The following is a 22,518-nucleotide window of genomic DNA, read 5'->3' as shown; positions in this document are numbered from 1 at the left end:
TATATATGAGGAATGAACTAAATACAACATAAAGGAAGGTAGAAAATGGAAGGATAAGAAAATTAAGAAACCAAGGAAATATACGTGACGTATGAGCATCACAACATTAAAAACAATTTTACAAAAATAATTACGTGCTAGCCTTTTTGTTTTTCTTTCTTACCATTTTGGAATTGCATGTATTAATTAATGTACATAATAGTCATAAGAATCGTGTTCCCATTAGTGTTATCTAAAGAGAACTCCATTTTTTTCATGTCCACTCTATTCCTTTTTCTCGTCCCATATATCCAAACCCTCGTTTTACATCATTTCCATTTCTTGATTTCCAATTTTCCATAATGATCACATGTTCTGTCTCATCTCTGGTCTTTCCAGTAGTTCTTTGCAATTAATTATAAAATTCTTATTTTTCTGCACCTTCATTTTCATCCTTGGCTGCATTTATTTTTGTTTGTATGAGGGATACCATATCATCATAGGTGGAGATAGAACGACTTCTCTGGGGTGGGCACAATATGGTGACAAAATAAGCTATACGTATTGTTAACATTAGAGACGAGAATTTCATGCGCTATAAAATTCCAAAATATGCATGTATTCATGCACTATCAAACTATGAAACATGCACAATCAAGCGGAAAATACATTAAAATATGCACTTTCATTTTTGTTCCAAATTTCTTATTTCACTTCACTTTTTTGCAACAACTAACAACATTTCTAAATTGATTTCTGTGAGGTTCCTGTGCTTGTCAGTCAATATATTTTTGTAGGCAGAGAATGGCCTCTCTACATTGCAAGAAGTTATGTGTGTAAACTTGAATGAACCTTTTTCTGTTATTTAGTTTTTTCTTTCTTTTCCTTCTTCACTCGTAATTTCTGAGGCTAAAATAAGGGACATATAAATTGAAAAACTGAGGTGTCAGCTCAAAACCATTAAAACATGCATTTAAACTGAATACAATGCATATTATGTGCATGATTAAGCTAAAAATTGCTTAAATATGCTTTATGCATGTTTTTATCCCCAAAGGGACCAAAACATGCAAATATGCATGGAAAAAGTACACATATTTGGAACTGGAAAGTAATGAAATGGATAAGTACTAAGTTTGAGCTGTCCAATGTTCCTATAAAAACATGCATTTGCATGAAATTCTCGTCTCTAGTTATCATGATCATACAAATGCTTTCACACACATAAAAAAGACAAATACATACATATACATACAAAATAAAAAAAAAAGCATTAATTATGCCCTCTGAAACCTATACTTTGCATAGTTACGTACAGCAAAATATCACTTATATCACATAAATATTGTCGCTTTTTGTTAACAATAGCCTAAGATCCTTATGTGAATTAGAGAGTTATGTCATCACTGATTCTATAGGATTGCTTATATTTGACCACTTCACCAATATTTTGTCACTTGTATGGCCGCTAGTTGTTCATTGAATGTCTTCACTCACAACAATAGCAGATGCACCAGCACTTACATTATTATCAGTAGTATTATCAGGTTCATCATTATTACTAATATGTTTACTTTCACTTCATCTTATACTTTTAAAAGAGGAACAGATATCTCGAGAACTCATTATCACAGGAAAAGAACTGAATTAACTCTCTTAAGGAAATACACTCCAGGCTTCTCAATTCTTTCTTACTTATACTATAAGATAAATCACATAATGAATGCCTATAGTATAGAAACATGTTTACATAAATATTAATTATATTATAATAATTGAAGATAAATCTATTACAATAATAACTAGAATTATTCATTCTTCATACCCAATGCTAGAGACAGTAGCCTATATCACTTTTATTTGGAGGAGGCAATGCCTCCCATTCTCCCTCTTACCCCCCACTGCATCTCATTCAAATCCAGATTGTCACAATTCTTGAATCACCCTTTTACTAACTTCCTATTTAATATTCGTTTGTTCTTTACTCTTTATTTACTCCAAAACATTTCAGTGTGTATCCTTTATCTGCTCTTTATTTACTCCAGAATACTTCATTGTTTATCCTTTATGAAGCTGAAGATGTCAGTTTCCTTTCAATTAGTTTTATTTTGAGTCCCAGTATGGGTATTTTATATTTTTCTGTCTCCTCTCTGTGAATTACATTGAGCGTAATATTATGTAAAACACTGCATTAAGCAAATGTGTCAACACAGAGCTCTTCGAACGTATCAGAAGTATGTCCAGAAATATATTACAGTAATAACTCTAAAAAAATGTAGAAAATATGGTGAAACGGAAAGCAAAAAGGGACTAATAATAATAATAATAATAATAATAATAATAATAATAATAATAATAATAATAATAATCAGGGAAAGGATTTATATGTAAATACATATTTACTTATAAAGCTAATATAATTTATATTTTGCATTATCTTTATGTTTCACAATGTGTAGGGTTGGAAAATCCTACTTTTATTTTCCATATTTTTCCATATTTTAGAGTTTAGTACATATTTTCGTTAATTTCCATATATTTTCCATATTTCATATAAAACAGTCCATATTATATTAGGTTTAACAATAAAACAAAACAAAATTCCATTAACTTTTAAAAATACATTTCAACAATAGAGATTTAAACACATGTTCAGTAATCCCTTTAACATCAGAGTTATTTGAAAATTAGCAGTCCTATCAACAATGGGAAAGTAAGTTACAAAACTGTATTAATTTAATTTAAAATTTTTAACAGACTTCAGTTGTGCAGCTCAACAGTTAAATGCCAGTCAGAGTACACATAGGTTCAGTTTTGTAAATCATACTATAAAGACGGTAAATATGCCAAAAGTACTTCATTCAGTCAATTTAAAATCAAAACTAACAAGTTACATTTCAGAATTTAAAGAAGATGGTTTATCAACTGACAATAAAATATTATTTTGTAATTTGTGTCAGTGTGCAGTATCATCTACACAAAAGTTCCTGGTGCAACAACACATTACAACTAGTAAACATCAGGCCAACAAACAACTAAATTCCAAGCAGAGACAATTGTTTTTAACACAACCAACAACATCGAATGTAAGATCTGAGTTTAACATCGACCTGTGCCGTTCTCTCATCTCTGCTGATATTCCTCTCTACAAACTAAAGAATAAGGTCTTCAGGGAATTCCTTGAAAAATATACTCAACATACAATCCCGGATGAGTCAACACTTAGGAAGACGTATGCTCCATCCATCTACGATGAGACAATACAGAAGATAAGAGATGAAATTAAAGATAGTTCAATTTGGGTTTCCATTGATGAGACTCCCGACAAAGAAGGTAGACTTGTTGGTAATGTAGTTATCGGTTTGTTAAGTGAACAATATTCTGAACGAATTCTTTTACATTGTGATGTTCTAGAAAAGTGCAATAACAAAACTATAGTTAAACTGTTCAACGAAGCTATGGGTATCCTGTGGCCAAAGGGTATTATGTACGATAATGTGTTATTCTTTATTAGCGATGCTGCCCCTTATATGGTCAAAGCTGGACAAGCATTATCTGTTGTATATCCTAAATTGACTCATTTTACTTGTGTGGCGCATGCATTTCATCGTGTGGCAGAAGTGGTCAGAGACAATTTCCCTAAAGTAGATTTGTTGATTTCATCAGTGAAAAAAGTATTTCTCAAAGCTCCCAGTAGAGTTAACGTGTTGAAAGAAATGTACCCTGAAATTCCATTGCCACCAAAGCCAATTTTAACTAGATGGGGTACATGGCTAGAAGCAGTTGAATATTATGCCGAACATATAGACTCTATTAACAATGTTCTCCTTGCATTGGACTCTGAAGATGCAGTCTCAATTGATACTGCGAAAACAGTTACCTGTGACATAAGTGTGAAGAATGACTTAGCTCACATTCAGCATACATTTTCATGCATCATAAAAACGCTCAAAAGTCTCCAAAATAGGCACCTTTCACTATCTGAAAGTTTTGAAATTATAAATAGTACTGTGGAACAACTGAATCGTGGTAGAGGTAAAGTTGCAGATGCAGTAAGAGCTAAGGTGGACACTGTACTTTCAAAAAACCCTGGATATGAAGAACTACAAAAGGTTGTTGCTGTGATGAGTGGTGAATCAACAGTGAAGATTAACTTGGACTTATCCCCAGCAGACATTGTGAAATTGAATTATGTACCAGTTACTTCTTGTGACGTCGAACGCTCTTTTAGTCAGTATAAATCTATCCTCAGAGACAATAGAAGAAGATTCACTTTTCAGCACTTGAAAGAAATGTTTGTAACCTATTGTTATGGTAACAGACAATAAAAATTGTGTTTTGTTGAAACTACATTGGAAGATAAGGTACGTCCATTATATTTTTTGTTTAGTTTGATTAAAATGTACCAATATTTAACGTACATAGTCATTTTTTTATAATTTTAAGTCCATATTTAATTCCATATTTTGGTAAAAATCCATATTTAATTCCATATTTTGGTAAAAATAACTACATATATATTTACATATTTCATATATTTTTAGTCCATATAAATCCGTTCCCTGATAATAATAATCTCAGTTGGTAGAGCAGCTGGCTATGGACTGGAAGGTCTGGGGTTCGATCCCAGGTGGTAACAGGATTTTTTCTCGTTACCAAACTTTCAGAACGGCCCCGAGGTTCACTCAGCCTCCTATAAAATTGAGTACCGGGTCTTTCCCGGGGGTAAAAGGCGGTCAGAGCGTGGCGCCGACCACACCACCTCATTCTAGTGCCGAGGTCATGGAAAGCATGGGGCTCTATCTCCATGCCCCCCAAGTGCCTTCATGGCATGTTACGGGGATACCTTTCCCTTTTACCTTTACCTTTTTAATAATAATAATAATAATAATAATAATAATAATAATGGTTTAACCTGCAGAGTTAAGGCCATACGGCCTTCTTTAACACTCAACCAGAAGTAAAACTGCGATACAAAAAACACTACAAATTTACAAAGTAAAGTACACTACAATTTTACATACAAAACTGAAGTAGATAATCATAATATAATGTAAACAAGTCGGTAGAAATCAGACATAGGTAATATATAAGATATAGAAAGAAAGGAAAATGCGTAATAAAATGTGAACAGTTGATCAAAATAAATGAGACATACAAAGTATAAAAATATAAGACCTATAATAATGATATTGATGATGATGATGATGATGATGATGATGATGATAATAATAAAAGATGTATAATTGAAACTTCTGTATTACCAGTCCAGCATGTGCACTCAGAACTGATGAAAATTACAACAAGATACTTTATGCACATTATCCATTGGTGGCAGATCACAACTTTTAATGCCAGTTACTTGGCAACCTTCGAGTAATTTATAAATTGGCTTTCCTATTATTTGTTTTCAGTAGCTAGTGTTGACTCAAAATGTAGGTGAAGCAATTGTCTATATTGTTTTCATCATCATCATCATCATCATCATCATCTGTACTAAATTTACCAACTTTTTACTACGTGTTTTACTATAAGCAGTAACATGAGGTGCTGCCAAGAAGTCAAAAGGAGAATAGCAATGGCAAAGGAAGCTTTTAATAGAAAAAGGAACTTCTTCTGCGGACTTCTGGAGAAAGAACTAAGGAAGAGACTAGTGAAGTGCTTTGTGTGGAGTGTGGCATTTTAGGGGCAGAAACATGGTCATTACGATGAAGTGAAGAGAAGTGACTAGAAGCATTTGAAATGTGAATATGGAGAATAATGGACTGTGTGAAATGTGCAGACAGAATAAAAAATGAAGCTGTGTTGGAAAGAGTGGGTGAAGAAAGAATGATGCTGAAACTGATAGGAAGAGATAGAGAAATTGGTTGGGTCACTGGCTGAGAAGAAACTGCTCATTGAAGGATGCACTGGAAGGAATGGTGAATGGAAGAAGAGTTCGGGACAGAAGAAGATATTTGATGATAGACGACATTAAGATATATGGATCATATGCAGAGACAAAGAGGAAGACAGAAAATAGGAAAGACTGGAGAATGCTGGGTTTGCAGTGAAAGACTTGCCCTTGGGTAGAACACTATGAATGAATGAATGAATTAATGTAGCTTCACTTGGAGGTATATAACTAATGGTCTTAGGCCTAAGTCAGTATTCCCCCTTCTTTTTCTTTTACTTCCTTTTTTTCACCAAACTCATGCCATTCATGCAAATACCCAAATGAATCTAGCTTCTCTCTGAACTTCTTGAATGTTGGAGAACACAAGTTAACTTTTATTTTATTGCATTATATAAAACAATAGACAGAGAAGATTTATATTGCAATATTAAAATTGAATGTTAAAAATTTCAGACATGTTAAAATATTCTAGCTTCATCCCAATGTTCACTGCTGTTTGTTTTACATCATTAATTTCCATTTGAAACAAAATCATTGAAATTTATGATCCAAAAGTTTATACTCTTCTTGTCAGAACACTTCATCATCGAAACTCTCACAATCAGAGGGACTGCTGGAGTTGAAACAACCAGTTCTTGAAATATTAAGCTGCTTTCATTAATACGTGTGTGTGGTTCTTTAAAGGTGGTTGATAAGAAAGACAAGGTGCAGCACCTGACAGCCAGAGATTTCATTATTGCTGTTGGAGGTCGCCCAAATTATCCTGATATTCCAGGAGCATTAGAATACAGCATCACTTCAGATGACCTCTTTTCCTTGAAGCACAACCCAGGAAAGTGCTTGATAATCGGAGCCTCGTATATTGCTTTGGAATGCGCAGGCTTCCTTCGTGGTCTTGGAATGGACACAACAGTAATGGTAAGTGGAGAATTGTGCCTCATTGATTAGTTTCGTGTGTTCGGCTTTTATTAACTGTATTTATTCAAATATTAATGTGATTGCCTTCTATTCAGTTAGTATACAACATTTCTTATACTTCTTATCAATATTACTACTTCAGTTTTCTTTGCCTGTGTCAAACCACCCTTGTTTCACTTCAGAATGTTAATATGAATTTGTTTACCCAAAGTAGTTCCTAATGGGAGATCTAATCGAAGGACTTTTACCTCCAGATTTATTTTTTACTTTGCGACACATGAATGGTTTTGTAGATCATTTATGTATTGTAATTCAAAAGCAGCAGTCAAAGCAGTAGCGCAACCTTCACATCAAAACTGGAGAATAAATTTAATAACACAGACCTGCGAAATTAAATTTTTGTTTTGCAGCACAAGGATGAACAGCAATTATAATTTTTAAGGACGTTTTAAAATATGCGAAACACTGTAAAACATGGTAAAATCTCAATTGTACAGTTTAAAATGAATTACGAAATTTCAGCCATATCGCCGGAAAAAAATATTTTATCACCTGCTTTGTTGAAAATGATTGCTGAATTTGCAAGCATTTGTGTTCCTGAGGAGGGTTATCTTTTATTAAACACCAACAGTAGTAAGCCATCATGAAGATGTCCCATCGACCCTGGTATGCAAACGAACCCTTTTGTGTCACAGTCTTATACAGTGCGTATACTAACTGGCTCCGCAGTGCAGCAAGCGGCAGTATTCGACCTGGCAGTGATGTAAAGTTGGTACTGTGAATTGTCTGGTTTGAATATTACATCTCCTCTCTCGCTCCCTCCCACCCTCCACCATTCAATGCGGGCAAGGTAATTGACTCTACCTACACGATACCAACACAACTTCTGGAGTTCCTGTGTTCTGCTTGCCACTTCTCCTGCAGAGCCAGTTAGTATACACACTGTATTTTCTGCTAAAGTTTTACACGTGATATGTGGAGCAAAATGTTATTTTTATCCTGATCTCTCAATTTCATTTTAAAATAGCCCAGATAAAAACTCTCGGTCAATGGAGTAATGTTTCTTTTCTGCTGCTTTAATCACATAACTTCTGTTTGTTTACACAGCCTTTTCTAGATGTACCACTCAGAACTTGGAATTTTTTCCACATAAAAAATTCACAACACAAAACACGTTTAAAACAGAGCCACAGATACGAGACTTAAGCTGTACTGAAGATGGAAGAAATATGTTCCTGCTGTTATATTAGAAAACGAAGTTATTGCCTCTACAGTAATTTTATTGCTTAAGAATTGGGAATCCGAGAACCAGATATGGATTTGAGATATGGTAGTGGGAAGAACCTACTCTCATTTCAGAAATATGACAACCTGAAAACAGAGACAGAGAGTGGGGAAGCATGATGTAAAATGATTTGATATGTTTACACAATTTAATATACCTGCCATGCTATGAGTCGGATGTGCAGTGATTCTAATACTAGAATGGTGAACTCTCAATTTTGTGTTTAATATAGAACTCTGCATAATCTCTATGTATTAAGCAAAAACTAGTAATATTTTCGATATTAGGGCATGTGATTTGACTTTTATGATATAAAATATTCTGCACCACAAATCGTCACAGGTCTGTTTAATTCAATCCATAAAGCACCTACAAAATCTAGGGAAATTAAATTTCTTTCAATGAATTCTATCATAGTGTGGCATGACTGGCAGTGAACATGCTGACTTTCTTGCCAGAATAAAGGTACTAATATTTTGTAAACAGGCAACTTTGGAGGACCATTTGAAGCAGAAAAATTAAAGTTCAAGGAATAATGAAAGTAAAATTAGAATAACACTTCAGAACTAAAAGTGAAAATAAGCAGTGGCGTGAAATTTGGAAGAATATGCACCTAATCCGAGATTTCCCCAGACAGTCAGTGGTCATAATGCTTCTGTATACAGGACATGACTCTTTGGCATTTCACCTCTACAGAATTTTTTTCACCACTTTATGGCCCACTATGTCAAAATCAGCAAATAGTGTGTAAAGATCATTTTTCAAGTCTCAAGCAATCACAAAGATTGATGGTGGTAATGGTTCTGAGCTGCAAAAGTACTATTGAGATGTTAATGGAGGATATTAAAAGCCAAGAACTTTTGCGAATATCATCAATATTAGTATGTTTAGTAAAACTTCTTTTATATGTTTCGTACTTAAATGTTTTTCACACAAATTAATTTTATTCTGAGGTCACAGCTAAATTCCCATATTTTCCACGTTAATTTATTTGGGGTATACTTTTTCCGTTTTTTACACTTAATATTATCGTATTTTAATCCCCATGAGATTCAAAACGTCATTTATAATTTCTAAATCAATTTTGCTCAAAATTAGGTTTGCCATGACAATATAAGAATGCGAAAATACAGCATATGTTCATTGTTAAGACGTGGCTCACTTTCAAATTCGTGGGAATTAGAAGCTGCCAATGGTTGCTTACAACAGTCTTGTGTCTTTTAATGACGTTACTGCTTTAGAAACGGTGAAAATTTTCGTAAGATATGATGATGTAACTGAACAAATTGTGGAACAGTTATAATTTGAGGGCATGGTTTATTCACTAGGAGTAAGCACTCCAAAATAGCTTACTTTTTAAAAACAGTCATATGTTATTAAAGGAATATCACACGGTAAGAACAAGATAAGTCTATTTTGTAATTTTTTTTATCAGAGTTTGAAATGTAATATATCAGCAGCTTTGGCTTTAAACATTTAAGATTTCCTACAAATAATCTTGTCATAAATTTGAGTACTGTATTATTTTTTAGCAGGTTATTTTATGACGCTTTATCAACAACTTGGTTATTTAGCGTCTGAATGAGGTGAAAGTGATAATGCCAGTGAAATGAGTCTGGGGTCCAGCACCGAAAGTTACCCAGCATTTGCTCATCTTGGGTTGAGAGAAAACCCCGAAAAAACCTCAACCAGGTAACTTGCCCCAACCGGGAATCGAACCCAGGCCACCTGGTTTTGTGGCCAGACGCGCTGGCTGTTACTCCACAGGTGTGGACAGTACTGTATTATAGACACAAAAATGGCCGAACTACAAAGTTATATACTTCACTTCATTAAAATTTTACAAACTTGATTTAACATTTTCTTCCCATATAGTCTTCAAATGCTATTTCAGATATTATTAAATATCATTGCAGTTACACATTTTTCTCATTTACAGGTTTTATTTTCTTAAGACCCTAAAAAACGTATAAACGAAGTTTTACTAGAGCAGTAATTCTCATTAGCATTGTGGCATGTCTGAAGACGTATGTGGTGACACAGACTAAGGATGCTTGTTTTGGAATTCTTGGAAATTTCGCCATTGGAAATACAGTAAAACTTCGTGCTCAGCAAGACATAGGGCTTAGAGGTCATTGCAAAACTGTTTCGGATGACGATAATGATAAATAATAATAAATTGAATTTTGTTGAAATTTTATAACTTATTAACCCTTACAACTTAGCTGCTCTAGAATTTAATACTACTTATCTGGGGTCTCTTTGACCTCAAGAATTATTGTCGCTAATAATTCTTAGAGATGGTATATTTTTGCAGTCGCAATAAATGCGAAAAGTTTCCAAATGTTACGTAATCACGTAATTGTGCCTCATAGAGGGAATTTCATACCATACGGTGGTTTTCTAATCCGCAATAAAATGCGAAATTGAGTACAAAATGCGAAATATAGGAGTTTCTGCGAATAAGTGCGAAATTATAATTTCATGATTTCAGTTTTCAATAAGCTTTGGTAGTGAATGGACGCGAGTTGAGCGCAGCTCTGACATTGCAAGTAGAGCGGCATTGCCCTCAGGAAGTGTTACGGAAGAAGATTCAATCCAAGAAAGTGAAAATGTATAGGGGTGTATAGCAGGAAATATTAGCAGGGGTGGAAGATTTGGTAGATCGGAATATAGGAGATCTAAATAATGAAGAAAAAACAAATAATAATGAATCAAGTGACAACAGATAGGATATTGAAAGAGTTAAGATAAATATAGAGGGACACAATGAGAAGATTGAATTGTTGAGACAAGAAATAGCACAAATGAAGAGGAAAATTAAGCAGTACGAAATAAGTCTAAGGAAAAGGATATTGTTATTCTTCGGAGTAGAGGAAAAGGGACGTGAATTCGCAATAGAAACCAGGGAGGCAGTACATAAAGTATGCTACGAGATCTTCAAACTGGAGGTAAGAGCAGAAGATATCAAAGAGACTTATAGAATTGGATTAGGATGTAATAGGCCTATTGTGATAAGATTCTCAAACATAATAACCAGAGAAAAAATATTAAGGAACTTACACAGAGTGCGAGGAATGGGAATGAGGGTGGAAAACGACCTGAGCTACGAGATCAGATGTAAAAGGAAGCTACTACTCCCTTTCATGAAGGCGGCAGGAGCGAATGGACACTTTGCAAAGTTATATGAAGATAAATTAAAAGTCAATGGGAAATACTATAACGTAGAATTCTGTAAGGCAAATGAAGATCACCCAATATTTGGATAAAATACGAAGAAGCAAGAACATCAATATGAAAAAGAACAGAGGAGATCTGAAGGAATGGATACGAAGTCACAAGTTACTAATGGACAAACTGATGAAATTACAATCATGAAGAAGAAGAACGGTCAACAGGGAAATAAAATGAAGCAAACGCAGAATTCGCACAAGGTGGATAGTATGGAAAATGAAGAAAATCACTGGCATAGATTAATACCGACCAGCCCAACTAAACAGAGGATAAGAGAAGATCGAAATTCGAACTGGGACAAAATATACGTGACAGGCGATGGACAGTCTGTTCAATCAGCAGTTGTGGTGGAAAGTAATTATCATAACAGGATCATTGACCAGATACGTATAGACGACAGAGAATTTGTTGAATTTAAAAATAAGCACTTCGTGCCGAAGGAAGCGAGACAGAACCAGGAAATGCTGAAATAGAGAATACATAAGAAGAAAAAAATGTGAAGAAATCAGATAAGAGTGGCTTAAGTACCACAAGTGCGATGAAGTTTAGTGACACGAGTAAAAATTCAAGTGATTCGGGAAGTGAATTAATTAGCTTAGTGGGAAGGAAGGTCAGTGCCGAGAGGGGAAGTGAAAGTGTTTCTGTGAGTGCAAGGGCTGAAATGAGGTGAAGTGAAGAGAAGATGACAGAAGTGGGTGAAGTGAGTGTGTCTGGTCGAGTGATGATTGAGGATATAGTAAGTAGATTAGATAATACATTTGAGAAGTTTAGTAGGAAGATAAGTGAGAAGATGTAGGAAATGAAAATAGGCGAGGAGGATGGTGGAAGAGGCCAGCCAGGATAGTGAAGCATAGCATGTAAAAAATAAGTGAGATAGAAAATGTAATACACTTAAGAAATAGAAATAATAACAATTCGATTAGATAGTGACGTTGTAAGGATTAGCAAAAATATTATTAGAAACAGAGTGTGTTCGATATAAGTGAACTGGGAATCAAGAAAGGAGTTGTAAAAGTGTCAATTTTGAATTATCTAAATTAAGTCGTTAGGTTTTAAAGGTAGGAATACTGATCACTTTAGATGGAGACAAAATTAAGAGATTATAGTAAATAGTGAATGAGTGTAAGGGAAAGAGGAGGACACAATAAAGAGGGAATATAAGTAAGAGGTATGAATCTAAATTAGAAGAACATCTACCAAAGGTGTATCTGCAATGAATGTAAATGTTGGTATATCATATAATATATCCAATCCTATCCTATCCTATCCTATCCTATCCTATCCTATCCTATCCTATCCTATCCTATCCTATCCTATCCTATCCTATCCTATCCTATCCTATCCTATCCTATCTTCAATCCTATCCTATCCTATCCTATCCTATCCTATCCTATCACATGAATTTCATGTTTTTTTTATTTTGCATGCACTTTGGCCAGCCTTTAAATTTTTCTTGCTCTTGGACATCATTTGCTTTCTGTTCCAATCTGGGCCTCCCCTCCAGTTTTAAGCATCTAGAACTGCCACTGCATGCACGATACCAACATTTAGGGCTATATAATTAAAAAATGATCAACATGTTCGGTTCTAAGTAGGCTAATATTGAGGTAATTCTCCAGAAAAGCTACACCAAAGAAGGTACAATTTTCTTTTACTTCACTGATTTCTGTAATATGTATACAGTGATAAACGCATAGTTTTAGTTTACAGCCACAAATACTTTCAGCATAAAAATCCTTTGACACTTATCTGTATATTCTAACGCACTGTTGTAGGCCCTCCCCAGACTTGTTACTAATTACCAACATAACATGTGAGAGGTCCAGGACGGTTTCCCTAGTAGTGCATCTGGACCTCTCGAGTGTTATATTTGTAATGAGTAGAGCAGGTGGGGTAGCTTTTCTGGAGAAATACCACATTTAATATTAGATCAGTCATGAATAAATTATTCAGCCAGAGCCAATGTTCCTAACTTTTATAGAGTACTGGTAATTGTATAAAATTAAATTCTCTTTGAAGCACCATAATAGGTCAACTTTCATATAACATTTGCTGGAATATCAAGATAAAAATTACAACAATATGACTAGTATTTTCTTTAGCCAATGTGGCATGTAAGTTGTGATCTCAACAGTTATCAATTTAATAGCACAAGAGAAAACTGTAAATTTATATTTGTGCTGTATGATTGTTTGTCCGTCTAATTTGTCAATGTAGCTATTTAAGATATCAAGTACTACAGTATTACTGTATCTTAAATGTATTTTATCTGGCAATATAAAATTCATTGGTTTGACTAAACAGTTGATTCATGATACCAAACCTAAAAGTGTATTTTGTTTGACCACATGAAATTATTAATACAAACTCCGAAAACCGAATTCCACTTTCAAATGTATGCTTAAGAATATTTACTCCTAATAATTTTGTTATTCTAGTTAAAATTGCTGTCTCCACGTGCATAATTCCTTCTTCATTATCTTCTTTCTTCAGTTCATCATACATATGAACTATGGATTTCTGAAGCATACTCTGAATGTCACATGCTTCTTTTCTTGGCGAAGTCACTGCCATGCTATTTACTCTCTTTGACATTGTAATAAAATCTAAACACGAAAGAAGTGCATTAAAATATGAAATGGTATTTCTATCAATTACACATATGTACACACCAAGTAGTTATATTTATTTACACTTACCTGACTATAGACTTGAATTGTAACCACTATGCAACACAACACATAAAATAACTTACGTATTAATGTTAATACTGTTATTAATTAATTATTATTAGTATGTTCAAATTTCATTAGCTTCCAATAATCGGCTCAGAAATTACAAAAATTTTAATTTTAGAATTTGCACTACCAACTTATGTCACTGCTGCCAACATAACAGTTAGAAAATCACTACCAGTTGTAGTATTTTCAGTACCGAAATTCGAAACGAAGTTGGCAAAAAAAAATCAACCTGCAAACTAAAAAATCACCATAATCCACTAGCATATGTAGTAATGTTAGAAGAATGGTTATGTCTCACCCTTAGAGTACATATAACGTAAGGAGACCCGGAATATATTATAATAGTGGGTTTTAGAGCATGGCAAAGACTTCCAAAGAGAGAAAGCAAAGGAGTCGTGCATGCAGGACTGTAGATAAAATAGCTGAAGAAAGGCAAAAAGCCAAGGAAGATGTGGGATGGTACAGAGAAAGAAGAAAAAGTGATGATTTCAAGGAGAGGGAAGCAGATGCAGAAAAAATCCATATGCGTAATATGGAGAAAAACTATCTAAAGAGCAGATGAGATGTCTGTGACACTTTATCATATAAATCGCCACAAACACTTGGAAAAGCTGTAAGAAAAGCTCAGACTTAACTTCCAGCAAGTCCACGCAAGAGGAAAGCTGTCCTGAAAAAGCTTCTTGTAAAATTTGGTGTGGAAAATGAACAAACAAAGAGAGTGGACTCCATATCAGAAGAGACTAAAACATTGGTACGAGATTTTTATCAACAGAATGACAGGTACAAGATTTGAAAGAAGGGTTTCAGTTATTCAAGTCAGATTATCCGGATATGCAAATTGACTTTACGAAATTAAGAAATTCAGACCACTACATGCAGAACTATCAACATGTAATTCTCAATCTGTGTGCTGCTGTCCCTATTGCGACAGTTTATTGTATCTTTTAAAATGTAAGAATTTTCGTGGGGAGGGGGATGTAGGTCCGTGGCCCATTTCATTCATGGTTCATCCTGATATTTGTCTTAGCACCTTACGAAAACCACGGAAAATCCATAGGCAGAATGAATGTACTATGTAACTTTGGAAATGCCGATTTTAAAGTTTTGTAACAGTTGACGAACATGTGCCATGGCAGGGTTCACAACTAAAGTTGTCGCTGCTACATATCTTTATGAGAAGATGGCAAGAAAGGAAAAGAGGAAAAGACTTTTCAGTCTTCACTGAACTGAACTAATCTTTATACCGTACAAGAACGTTCCGCGTATCAAAAAGACATAGCGCAAAATTCTTCTGCACCCCCAACTGCTGTTTGGTCAATTAATTAATAATAGCAATAATAACAACAATAAAAACTCGACTCTGTGATTTTGAATACAGGAACGAACTTCACTCAGACAAACATGCAACACTCTTCCCTTTTCTTTTTACTTGGTTATTTGACGACGCTGTATCAACTACTGGGCTATTTAGCATCAATGGAATTGGTGATAACTAAAGAACGCACTTTAGTTGGACGAGTCGTAAGGTACACAGCACACATACTTTATGGCAACTCTTGGCTGTGTGGCCTGAAAGTTGTCACTAGGTAATTTGTAAACATAGAACTTGTTCTATAGTCAAATGAAAAGAAACGTGCACACATCAATAATCGTGACAGATGAAAACAGAAATATCAGCATATGATAAGTTTGTTATAGTATAGCAAACATAATATATTCATAGAATTGCTCTGACAGAGATGGCGAACCTATGACGCGTGTCATCAGGTGACATGCTAACTCAATTTCATTGGCATGCTACATGATCTTATTATTTTAAATTCTACAGGTCTTGTACATTGTATAGTGATGAACTTTCAATAAATTGCTCGAATACGTGATGCAATCTAATAAAAATGAAATAACATATAAAATATAATTTGGAAGTCAAAGGGGGGGGGAGGGGAATTTCATGGCGATTTTTTAAGGAAAATTAAAGGTGGCACACCAGACAACTGAAAATAATAGACCAGGCATTAACTGACATACTAGTTGGAAGTGGTTTGTCATCCCTGCCCAGCTAGGAATTGAACTCTTGGCAGTAGCCCGAAACATCAAACATATTTATCTTATATTCTATAATTAACAGTATTGCAATGACATATCGTTAAATTATCAAATGAAAATCTTCTTCTATGATCACTCAAACAACCATTATACCTAGAAAAATTGCATTCTACATCACATGCTGTTACAGGTGCATAATGAAAGTAAGGGAGGCTTTCTGCATCAGGTAAAGCAGTAGTTTGCCTCATTGTATTTGTTAAGTCATTTCTTACATCTTTCATTGCCCAATATCTACAATTATTTCTTAAAACTGAGTTTAATTTTTCCTTTACCTTCTTGGTGATACGTGTAGATTGTAGTTCCTGAAGTTGTCGAGATAATTCATTGATCAGGCTAAGAGCTTCTGACATTTCCATCTCTGATGTCTCTAGACGTGTTATTGTTTTGGACACACATTCAATTTTTTTTTTAAATGAATTTTAGCTTTTCTTCTAACTGATTTGAAACCAGAGATTTAACTCGCGCAATTGCTGAACAGTCCTTTTCATTAAAAGTATTGATAGTTTTAACAAATGTACTATAATATTTGTCATAGTAGAACACAGCATGCAGCCAACTTCCCCACCTAGTAATTATGGCCTGTGGAGGTAACAGTATGGCTGGTGTCATTTCCTTCAATTTCATTATTTGCGATGGTGCCTTTGAGAATATTCTTTTTGTATTTGCAATGAAAGTGTCCACATAATTGTACGACGATCGGATCTCCTCTGTCACTCTGTGGCAACCATGAGCCAATCAAGGTACATGAATCATGTGTGAATAATTTTTCTGAATTTCTTTGACTGCTTTGGCCATGTAAGGAGCCGTGTTGCTCACAAAAAGTAGCATATTTTCTCTCTTCACACCCATGGGATAGAGAATAGACATTGATTTATTAAACAGATTCATAACAGCTTCAATAGTTAACCTTTTCCAGTACCTCTCTTGTGAGTAAATATTTCTTGGCCTTGGTTATTGGGTGAGAGAATTCCTATAATCACATTTCCCGCGTCTACCAATAACATTGGTGGTTTCATCTATACTGAATCAAATTTTGTTATCTGCTACATTTTGTGTAATATTACCAACAACTCTTTCATAGCACAAAGGTAAATAAAGTGGCGCAGAGTTGTTTCTGATGGCATCTTCTTCCCTGTATATTTTTCAATAAATTCACTAAAGTGAGAATTTTTCACTTTATGCAATGGAATATTTGCATTTATTAATATCTAACCCAAGTCTCTGAAGAATTCTGATTGTTTATTTGATGGCGAATATGACATGGATGGGATTTCAGTTCTCTGTTCCTTTTCCAATAGTAAATCAATATATGCCATATGATTTTTGGTATTACAGTGTTTACGTAAAAATCTTGTTTCGTGAACCTGTATTTCAGCCTATTGCATAATATACAAGTAGTACTTTCTTCATGTCCTCTAAAGTACTTACTACCATATTCTTCTTTTAACTGCTTGATTTTTGTGGTTTTTGTTTCCGGCATCGTTTTCCATTGTATTACACTGCACTTCACTAATACACAACTCACACTTAGAATGAACGTGATTCAATGAGCTTCATTTCCTTTTCACTGCACGTCTCCTTGTGTACTGAAATGTACTGTATGGATACTACTTCGCTGCAACGTCAATGTCAACGCTCCCATTGTTGTTGTGCTGAATCCTCTACATAGTCAACCAAGGTGCGTTCTCTAGTGGTAATGAGATGAGGCCGAGGGTTCGCCATAGATTATCTGACATTCACCTTATGGTTGGGGAAAACCTCGGAAAAAACACAAACAGGTAATCCACCCAAGCGAGAATCGAACCCGCGCCTGTGCAACACTCTGGATCAGCAGGCAAACACGCTACTGCTGAGCTACGCTGGTGGCTCACTCTTCCCTAAAATATTAGTCTCTATTGTGTAAATTTTTGACACTTTAAGGAAGTAAAATCGTGAACTGTGTCTTCATAATCAGTCTCTGCTAAAATTACATGTTCAGTACTCATCAGATTAGGGCCAGTTTCACCAACCTTCAGTAAATCAGTCCAAATGGAACATTAACTACTGAATATTAAAATATTTAACGATTCACTAAAATGCGAGCTGCTCACCAACCAACTTTTCTTAATATTCAATGAACAGTAAGTAATGGCTTATTATGGATAAATAAGTGCGATCTATGAATTTTTCAGAACTATATCAGAACATTTTTCTACGAAACCACAGTCTCCTATATCGCAAATCGTGTACAGTATTAGAAAACAGTTTTGTTGTTTCTCTTGGTAGTGGAAATGTTGAAATTTTGACCGTGATTTACATGAGTACGTTTATATGTGCACTGTCTCCGTAGACTTCAAGCCGAGCAACTATACATGCCTCGTCACACTGATTACATCACGGCTCTCCGATGGAGCAGTCAGTAGCAAGCTGGCTTGTCATCTCTGGGACCCATGTTCGATTCTCGGTGAGAACTTTTTTTTATTAACGTAACTAATTTTTATACATGTTACCTTTCTTTATTTTTTTATTTATTTTTTTTTGTAGTGGAACGAATTATTTTGGAACTCTGGCTCCACTAGGAGAATTAAAAAAACTCTTGGGAGATCAATTTTCTTCTCGAAATCAAACAAAGATAAACAAACAAATTAAAGAAAAATAAAAATAAATACACATGTGGATCTAATACTTTGTTCACATGGCACTGGTGTCTATCACTGGCTGGCATCTTTGGGGCATTGGGTCCACCAGATCGCGGAAATAGTTCTGGTCCTCAGCAAGATCTTCCCAGGTAGCCAGAACTTATCCCACAACTGATCTGCATTTTGAGATGGGTTGTCTCGATATTTGTCAATCTTCCTCTTTTTCATGCCTTTCCATGAACCGTCTTCGAACATTTATGGCAGTATGCGTGGGGTGGTTATCCTGCTGGAAAATTAAATTTCCTTCAGAAAGAAAAGATAATAAATTCCATGAATCCAGTTCTTTCGCTTCTGTTTTAAAGTCAGTGCAAACATATCTTATCGCTAGCTATAATGTAATTCTAATAAATGAATGTTAATATAAAAATTAAGTTTTGCTATTTTTGAGTGAACATTATGTATTAATTTACTAATATTTCTTAGGTATGTAGTTATAATAATCACTTTCATGTGTTTAAATAAAAACTCAGTTGTATGTTACCTAGTTGACTAGTTTCAGCTTTGCCTCAGCCATTTTTATGATATTCTAACCTATGATCAGTTTCTTCTAAAATTTTGAGTACCACGATCTTCATGACGCGGCATCTTTCGTGAATTTTTGTGTCATTCAAATTTCCAAAATGATCGTTTCTTAAATGGTTAACATTATCTCCATCTGACTTAATTTTCGAGCAGTTCCTGATATAACAGTTCTCCATCGAAACGTTCCACCATTTTATATTGCAACTAATGAACCATTAAAAATTTAAAGACTGAAATTTCTGTCACTAAATTTAATGATAGTTTTACTGGTTCGTTAGGCTAAAGATGCTTGGTGAAGTATAAAAATGATTTAATGAAGAAGTAAATAAATTAATTAATCATTAAAACCTTAGTGAAGCTTGGTGAAACTGGCCCTTAAACTGGTGAAACTGGCCCTTAAACTGCTTAAGTGTGGTTGTGCCATGCAATTTCTTAATTCAGCTATTATTAATTTTAGCTTGGAAAATTAAAAATTCTCATAGCAATTTGTATATTGGTGAATGCTGACAAAATATTCTCATTTTCATTTACCAGTCATTGTATATTACAATCTTTATAATCCAGATCGTCTCCTGAATATTCTTGCAGAGATATCAGGTATACAGCATAGTGGTGACATTCAGTTATCAGCTCTGCAGAAATAATATTTCTGTTATAAAAACTTGTTTCACAATACTTCGACATCGCTTAACTGTCCAACACATGTAGATTTTCAGAAAAACTAAATTTCAGAATAACATCTACGCAAACTTTACTTCAGAGTTTCGGAATTTTCTTAACACTTTCTTATCGTTCTTTAACTTTCTTTTACTTTGCACAGTCACTTTCAAAATGCTTAATTACTAATGATTAATTAGCAGAATTTAGCGTTAAAACAGAAAATAAAATTTAATAACTCAGTAGACACACTGGAACGATCATTTAACATTCCAAAGTCTGAAGAGTAGTGTCGATGTTGTGTAGCAATAATCTTTTGATGGTGAAATTCTATTGGTAATAATTTTTAATAGAATTTCATTAAACATACTGCATAACAATACTCCGATTTATACAATGAATTAATAAGTGAACCTGGTGCCTTTGGTATTATAGGCTATAATATATAAAAACTCTTAATGAAATGAAAATTATTTGAATGGTCCATTGTTACGTCAATTGTAATGGTTGTTAAGATGAGAGAAAAAGAAAATGCGAGAGAACTGAATGGTCGCAGACCTGCTAAGCTTAAGGTTCTGGATAGGACCTACATAGAGGCATTCTAGCTGGGACATAGGTCTAATGACAGAGATGCTATAGGCCATCTGATGTTAAGAAAATACCACAGAGCTTATGGGCTTCTTGCTCGTTGGCTGTTACCAATACATGGTTTCACCCTGCTGAATGAAGTATGCTTGTAATCAGAGGCAGCGCTTCACAAAAGCGAAATAGGCTGCCGCCTATGGCCTCGCGCCTGATAAGGCCTCGCGACTACGAATATTTAACATTTGATTTTTCGTTCAGATACCTACGTTTCCTTTTATTTACGTGTTATTTCTTCTGTTTCCACATTCTGATTCATTTTCATCCTTAAAGGAATATAATAATAATTGACATCAGAGTAGCTTTCAAAGTACAGTCAACAATGCATTCATTCATTCATTCATTCATTCATTCATTCATTCATTCCCACTTGATCGACTTTCTTGGAACTCGTATTTCCATTCCTTCCACTCCATGCTCACGTTCAATCAACAATGAAGAATCATTATAAATTTAATAATGATAAAACTGAAATTATTATCACAAATTGTTAAATTAAATTTGAAATGTTGAAAACACGTACACAACGCCAATAAATGTATATTTTCTTGAAATATAAAGTTCAAAAATATTCCAGTACCTAATAATGAATATAAAATTACCTCACATTGTCACTCAATATAAATTCTAATGAGCCATATTTATGTTACAAGCAGTATCACAGTTAACATGTGACCGACATGTAAGGTTCGTTATTGTTGTGGTGAAGTTCCAGTGTTGTTTATTCAGTTATACTTTCCCAAGAGAATTATCTTTTTTTTTTTTTTTTTAAGTTTACCATGTTGTATTTTTGTTGTAATATCCGGAAGAGAATGCGACAGGGGTAGAAAATTCGAGCCAGGCCATTTAAAAAGGCAAAAACGAGCGACAGCAATTGAGAAAGCAGTTATGTGGTTCAATGTTGATTATATTAACATTGACGAATCAGTGGCCGTAACTGAACATTCTGGGAGAAGTGATGAATTGACCCTTCAAGAACCCTCCACTTCTACAAATAAATGTGAGTACAATCAATCTAATGAAAGTACTGTCAACTCCGGATATAGTGAACCTCTGCGGACTTGCATATTTCGTTCACTATATCCGAGATTCACTATATCCAAAGTATCTCTCCCCTAACATTAAATGACAGAAATGAATGAAATTGTGAACAAGAAAATAAAATATTTCATTTTTGTGGAATGGATTACAATGTAGGCTATACTGTTACTCACAGTTGAATTACTTAAACTATGCTGTCGCCCCATGTCCACTTGCAAAAGACCACATTCAATGTCACTTATAATATTCGCCTTATCTTCCAAAGGAAACATGTTACACGTCAACATTTTTATACAGTACATTCACTTTCGAACACTAGAAACAGAAAAATGCTGTTATGGTGTGACTGCATACTCAGCCTTGGAATTTCCCGGCCACTCAATGGAAACTGGGAGAGGGTTGATGGAGTTTGAAAGCCATCGAAATCTTACCTTCATTTATGCTCAGGACATAATGTCCATCCCCTTTTAATAAAAGAAGACAATTTCATTTTCTGTTTTTTTCGATGCCATCCATCATAATGGAAATGTTTCTGAGAACAAAAGGCAACCCTTTGACGGTGGAGGATTAGAAATAACAGTAGAGTGCCTGAGAATGTCAGAATGTCAACACTTTGACGGTGGAGTGAGGCATTGCCTGGATTTACAGTACAGCTCATTGTCTAGGAATCACTAATTCTATCTTTGTTCTTTGATTAAAGGAGTAAGAAACTTAGAATGTTGTTCTCAACACGTTCTTTCAATTTTATACATGAAGGTCTGACTTCAAATAAGAATTTGTCAGGATACAAGGTTCACTATAACTGAAGTGAGGGTTCAC

The 22,518-nt window shown here is 34.5% G+C and overlaps 1 protein-coding gene across 10 annotated transcripts in view; it reads left to right on the top strand.

The window, feature by feature from the left end:
• The window catches only part of LOC138707964 (thioredoxin reductase 1, cytoplasmic-like), a 479,245-nt gene that overhangs the window by 162,855 nt on the left and 293,872 nt on the right, over positions 1 to 22,518 (top strand). For all 10 annotated transcript variants that reach the window (XR_011334488.1, XR_011334491.1, XR_011334487.1 and 7 more), the window contains one exon: positions 6,560 to 6,793. Coding sequence is in view for 2 of the 10 variants with exons in the window: in XM_069838056.1 (XP_069694157.1) it covers positions 6,560 to 6,793 (234 nt within the window). In the remaining 8 variants the exon portion in view is untranslated. The remainder of the gene's footprint in view (positions 1 to 6,559; positions 6,794 to 22,518) is intronic.

The sequence above is a fragment of the Periplaneta americana genome, chromosome 10, assembly GCF_040183065.1.
Source record: "Periplaneta americana isolate PAMFEO1 chromosome 10, P.americana_PAMFEO1_priV1, whole genome shotgun sequence".
Lineage (NCBI taxonomy): Eukaryota > Metazoa > Arthropoda > Insecta > Blattodea > Blattidae > Periplaneta > Periplaneta americana.
Note: the sequence above shows the minus strand (reverse complement) of the source record. Positions and strands in the feature narration are given on the sequence as shown.